The 6,963-nt window shown below is 27.3% G+C and overlaps 1 protein-coding gene across 1 annotated transcript in view; it reads right to left on the bottom strand.

Moving 5' to 3' along the window:
* Hr3 (nuclear hormone receptor 3 ROR-beta) overlaps positions 1-6,726 on the bottom strand; it is a 104,279-nt gene extending 97,553 nt beyond the window's left edge. Inside the window, exon 1 of the mRNA XM_074238997.1 lies at positions 4,729-6,726. Coding sequence (XP_074095098.1) covers positions 4,729-4,747 — 19 coding nt within the window. The 5' untranslated portion in view covers positions 4,748-6,726. The remainder of the gene's footprint in view (positions 1-4,728) is intronic.
* Between the last annotated feature and the right edge of the window lie 237 nt (positions 6,727-6,963).

A 6,963-nucleotide genomic window follows, 5' to 3' on the forward strand; every position in this document is an offset into this window, starting at 1 on the left:
TTATTTTTTTTCTGTGAAGCGATACGCCCTTTTAACATTAGTAAAATGAATTATTTATAGATATTGAATACAGATTTAATTTTTTATATAGTATACAGAAAAATTAATACCCTATCGGTTACACGACTCATCCATGTGCGAAATATTAGAATATTAGTAAGCATCGAATTCGTCCTGAGCAAAACAACACGTAACAATCCGATTTTTCATCATCAATGACTTATGTGCGTATTCGGAGTAATCCTGATTGATATATTGAATCTTACAATCAGTTATTTAAGATTCGAAGATAAAATATTTAGAGTTAAATAAAAAAATAAACGAATTTTAATTAAAGGTGTTTTTAATGAAAAAATATTGTGATTACAAATTTTTAATTTCTTTTAAGTAAATAGTTTTCAATGAAGATATGTGCATTTTTTTATTTTACAAGAGTTTTCATTTATAAATAGATTTTTTAGACTTGGAAGTAAGCAAAGAGTATTGAATTATAAAGCACTTCACAGTAAGACACATTGCACCCGTGTAATAAGTACAAAGATTTTTTCAAAAATTGATGAGCCAAATAATATAAAAAAGATAATATAAGTACGAAGAAATAAAGAAATAAGAAAGAGAATAAATATTCTTAATGTACAATCGAGGATTTATGTATCGTAAAGATGAGAATGTCGAAATCCGAAACTAACGTAATACAAAGGTAAAGAGAGGACAGAGCAAAAGAAAGGAAGGGACAAAAAGACAGAAAGATCTGTATTGTATACGGTACGCGGTTCTTTTGACTCTCAAACTAAACCTTAAACTTTTAAGAAGAAGCCACGGGTTTTTAACGGTATAAAACCTTCGGCCCGTAATTTTTTTTTATTTCTCATACTCGCACTTCCTGGCATTAATCCATGCTTTTGACTTGGCTTTATAACCACCCATAAACTACACATGTATTTGTACATTATGAAATCAAGTATATATTTTATATTTATATATTTATTATCAAAAATTCTAATCAACATTTTATCAGAAATATAAATTAATAAAAATAACTTACTAAGATGAAAATAAAAATATTTAAAGTATTTAAGGTTACGCATAGGTTCACTGCCATGTCTTTGGTATCTCACGCTACATCTTCTATTTGGCGTTAAACTAAAATACATTTATAGAATATAGAAAGATTTAACGCGAGAGAGCGAGAGGACTTGATATCAGTTGAGTAGAAACCCTGACGTATGCTATAAACCGTAGACCGTACACTTGATAATCTCGAATCTCGATACAAGTAAAGACGTGAGTCCGTCATCGGTATAAACCAAGATACTATAAGTCTGTATAACTAATATAAGACCACAAAGTAGAGTAAATGTCTTATCAGTCTTGGTATTATAGATAAAACCTAAGTCTGTCGGCAGCCCCTGGGGTTTGCGAACGAGTTCTTCAGGAAGCAACTCGCCAACAGAAGAGTGGGCGGTGTAAATAACCAGCTTGTACAGTAAATATCATATCATTTTTTTCTTAATTATATATTGATAAAAAAACTAGCTTGATTTAAGAATTTCATTTTGGCTTTGAATTAAGCAAAAAAACAATTATTGAATCAAGCAAAATTTACTTAAGGTAATATCGCAGATATCACAGTGTCAAATATTAAATACAAAGTCACTTTTGATTCACGTCGTAGATCTATGTATATATGTAACGTTGGATTGGAAAAAAAATGTCAGATAATTTTTGATAGTTTTTTATTAATTACTATCATATATTCTAAATCTGTACTTTTAATTATGCAAAGTATTCAATATATTATTTTTTTTCATTAATTTGATTTTTATTAAAAATTTTTACAGTACTTTTTGTAAAATAAAATAAAATCTGTAATCTCTCATAAAGATCAATGGTAATTCTGTGTGTTTTTTTAAATAACTTTTAAACGGCTTTATCGATCGAATCCAAAAATTGATCACCTCTTAATATAAAAAAAACACATCGATCGTTGTCATGTCGGTCAAAATCGGTTGATTCGTTCGTGAGTTATCGTTGGCAAAAAAATTCGAAAAAAGTGAATTTTTCAAATTTTTCTAAAATTGTTGGTCTGATCAATCTGTGTTTAAAATTAAATCATAGATGATTCGAAAAACTACGTCAAATGCTACTAACCGCGTAAAGATCGGATTATTCATTTAAAAGTAATAGCAGTTTTGAAAATTTAAAGAATAGTATTTTATTAAACTTCTATCAGACTTTTGAACTCGAAAAGCTCAAAAGCATAGAACAGCTAACTCTTTGAGCTCAAAATAACTCATAAATTATATTTCTGAGCTAGAAGAGCTTAAAAACGCTTTAAGTGCAATTTTAAACACTTAGGTATTGAATTAGCTTTCAATAATTTTTTCCGATTTTTTTTGAAGTACAAATTGACATTTATAAAAAATCTATTTTTTAATTATTCAATTTTTTGTGAGCTAAAAAAAAGTATGTGTTTGTTAAAAAAAAATTTAACTACTTGAAATTCTTCAAATCGATATTCCTCATTTAAAATTTTTTTCTTTATAATGTCAATTTAGTTTTTTTATCAGTTTATCCGTTATTAAAAATATTTTACTTTATATTCATTAAAAATAATAATAAAATATAAAACATAGATTATAAATTAGTTGGGAAAAATATTTGCTACTCCTATTTAATAAAATTTAAGAATAAAAAGCGCGCAATTTAAATTTCTAATTCATTGGATAATAACACACACCAAGATCTTTCTAATTCGTAAATATATATTATATAAAAACTTTAAGGTGAATTTTTTTACTCCCAACTCCCAGTTTATTTTCCTCTCTTTGATTTTTGTATCGTGATGTATGCGTGCATGCCTGCAGCGGCGTGAGACTAGTATACAAGTCATGTATGTATTGGTATATTTTTAAAAACTATATATATCTATACATATTTACGGGCATGGTTCATTGACCCCTGCTTTTGTTCATGTCTGAACCGGGAAGAGGCCCGAAACTTGTACGGGGCCAATGAAACCAGCATGTCGACAATACAAGTTTACTCCGAACTTTTAGTCCCTTCCCTTTTCGTTTATTCTTTCTCATTCTTTCACTTAGTATTATGCAGCAACCTCAACTCTTATTCACTCTTGTTGGCTTACCGAGGTTCATCGAAACTTACTCGGTTGGGTAATCGATCGTAATGCGCCAAGGTCTTTGCCACCTGCCGTCAAAATTCCCTATGAACTTGTTGCATTTTCTTCTGCAAAAAAGACACCTCTTTTTTTAACTCTACTTAACGCAGTACATGTGTTTGTAATTCAAGTACCTTAATTGTCATTCTACATTTTTTTTTTATTTTACTTAATACATTTAAACACTACATTTGTATACTTTCGTCAAATTACTTACGATTAAATTAAATAATAAATACATTATTTTAAGCTTTTCTTTAATGATGAGTAACCTGAAGATCATTGACCTTTCGTGGAGATTTCTTTTTATTTTTTTCAAGATACCAATAAAACAAAATTAAATATCCTTAATAAAATGTTTGAAATAAATTAGAAAAAAATTTTATTCATGAATTTTGATTTAAATTGATTAGTTAATGATTTTTAATGTGAGATTTTAATTAATACTCAGTTTTTCGTGTTAATGACCTTAAAGAGCCTTGAAATATTATGCAATAACTAAATAGTGTTTACAGAAAATTTTTTCATAATACACATGCTGGTAAAAAAGTTAATTTAATTGAAAAGAAAAATCTTGAGTCAAGAAAATTTTTTAAACAATTCTGTCTTGAGTTAAGCAAAAAAAATTCTTGAACCAAGTAAAATTTTTTTGATAAAAATCTTTTCTGCTCGATGCAAGGCTACTAAATTCTTCAAAACAATTTTTTTGATTCAAGATTTTTATTTGTCAATCCAGTTAATTTTCTTTCAGAGCAAAACTAAGTAAAATTATTAATGCATAGTGTTCTATAGGGGTATTTTTTTCTAATATCATAAGTAAATTTAAATGCACTGAAAAAAAATTTTTGACTGCAAATTTCTTGAATAAAGTCATAGTTTCTTAAGCCAAGAAAATTTTCTTGAGTCAAGAAAATTTCTTCTTGCTCCAAAATAACTTTTGTCTTCCTTAAAATTTTCTTGGCGCAAAAAATTTGTTTTTTCTTTGTGTAAATAAAATTTCAACGCAATGAAAAAATTATTGACATGTTCCTCCAATTAAGGAAACTAAAGATTGAATCGTTAATCAATTTAAGTACATATAGAAACTGAAATATATATATTGTTAGTTTTTAAGTTAATTTGCGGTCAGTAGATACAAGATTTTTATTATTATTATTTTTGTTATATATGTACATCATATAATAAATCTCGTTATAATTAATGGTATTATTTTTAATTATTATATAATAGACTCGTAAACGAAGAGCATCGCTGTAATATTATCAATAAATATTAATAATTGGCTAATACGAATTTCAAGAGTTTATAATGACTTAATACACGCAAGAAAACTTAATACTAACGGAAGATTCTCGATCCGTTTGTTTATGACGCTCGACTGCTTCGTGAGAACGGTAAAAAAAAACGTATAGATAATAAAAAAGTATTATATTATTTTACACGACTCTATTATAACCTAATCTATTATTTTCTATTAATTATTAGCATATTGGTAATTAATATACATTTGTAACAATATTGGATGATGAATCAGTAAAAAAATAATGTACCTCTTATAGTGCTGGGCATCTTGTACTAAATGTCATATCCTGATATCCAAAATGAAAACACGTTAATATTTCGTGACTTGAGTAAAATTCAAACACATCACTGTTAATGCCAACAATTTTAATCACTCACATGTACTTTGGAGCTTATTAAATCAAATAATTCAAAAATTTTTAATTAAAAAAAATAATCATTGACAATTAGTATTGTAATTTTCACTTAAAAGTTTCTTAGTAAGAGATCCCAGTAATTGGGAATTAGGTAGCAAATGTCAAAGGCACTTCCATTGCATTTTAACGCGCGCTCCAATTTGTATTTGTTTATTATTATTTTATATTTAATGTTATTTGTTATTATTAGAGAAATGCTCGTTCGGTTCGTGATACATAAAGATTTACCATGAATCGATCGAGTATTTCTCGGTTGTCGTGTGTCAGGTGTAGGTCGACGACATTCGTATAAAATCAATGTTAAATATACCACGTCTAATCTTCACATATGACATTCAGTTAATGAAAAATAATTTTTTATTAATTTCTTTTTAATTAATTTAATAGTTATATCATAAGTTATTAAAAATTGTTTGATTTCTAGTCCGACTAACGACGATATATATAAAAAATAGTAACACTTTAATTGTCAATAAAATATCCAATCCACACTGTAATTTGGAGCGAACATTCACACTTTGATAACACTGTTTGTTTAAAAACTATTATAAATACTGTTTCTATGAATTAACTTTATAAAAATGATGACGATAATTAATGATATAAGAAACGTAAAATCAAATAAAAATCAAAATATAAACAATAAATTTTTATATGATAAAATTTGATCACATCAAATCGAGAAATCCGTGCGAGGTTTGGAGGTCTGGTGGTGGTGGTCGGTGAGTGACTCTACCGGCAACGGGGTACAGAGAAATCCACAGGTGCTCTGAGACCGCGGTGGCCCTTACTCTCTCCCTTCCTTTTTCCACCACTTTATCGTCATCGTTCTCTGTGTTTGGCTCTTTCTCCTCCCACCATTATATCACCATCAACATTATGTTGGCTTTGACTTAACTTTTAACTTTACTTTAAATCACCGTCTATACATAAAGATAAAAGGTGCACATGTGTTCAATTTTGACATTTTTTCCCACATTAATTTGCCGCCTAATTTTCAAATTTTGGATGTAACTATACAGAAAAAAAAATTTCTTGAACCAAGAAAATTGTAAGGAAGATCGAAGTTATTTTGGAGCAAGAAGAAATTTTCTTGGCTTAAAAAAATTTTAACTTCATTCAAGAAATTTTCAATCTTCCTTAAGATTTTATTGATTGAAGAAAATTTACGCTTGAATCAAGACTTTCTTTCTTTCTGTGTAATATTTGTCTCATTTTCACCAACCGCTCTTCATATTATTTTGATATGAGTTTTTTTTTTTTTTTTTTTTTTTTCATTGGATCTCAAATCTCAAGCTTCAATTCATTCGAGCAGTTGGAAGCCTCTAAAGTTTTTTAATTAATTTCTTTTTGTGTATGTACTTAGTTTTGTTTTTTTTTTTTTTTATGTTAGAAAATTTTCACAGTTTGAGATTTAAAAAATGATAATGGCGTATGATGAAATTTTTATTGAGATTAACGATTAGTATAATTATGATAAATATTTTCGTGCATATTCCATGAAGATTGATGAGTGTTTTCGTGTTTATAAATTGCGCCGTCAATTTTATTCATTTCTTTCAGTTGTGTAATTTATTTTGAAAATACTTTTTTTTTTTTTTTTTAAGCAGAATGACAGATTTGGACTCTTACCAAGTATTCGGTAGTCTTTAGATAAATTTATACAGATTTTTGTTTTAAGTGCGTGGGTGTCTTTGACCAAGTCAATGTCATTCCACATCATACCGATGTTGAGTTTAAGTGTCAATAACCTTTGCCAAACGTTCTTGAAATCGCAATTCTCAAATTGACAAATTACATATTTAATAGTTCAGTTTATTTTTAAAGTTACAACTTAAATTTAAATAATTATGTTTTTTAAATTGCTCCATTTTGTTTAATTTTGGAATTTTTTTTTATTCGGAAATTGACATAAAAAATATTTTTTTTTTAATTATTTTGTTTGTAAAAATCTACAAAAAATATGCAATTATTTATAAAGATTAATCGTGATAATTTTTTTGTGATAAAAATTTTTTAAGCTCGCAATTTTGAACAACTAAAAATTATAATTATAAACAATTTAAA

Source organism: Cotesia typhae, unplaced genomic scaffold (assembly GCF_013202065.1).
Source record: "Cotesia typhae breed Kobodo isofemale line unplaced genomic scaffold, CoteBio_Ctyphae contig_11, whole genome shotgun sequence".
NCBI lineage: Eukaryota > Metazoa > Arthropoda > Insecta > Hymenoptera > Braconidae > Cotesia > Cotesia typhae.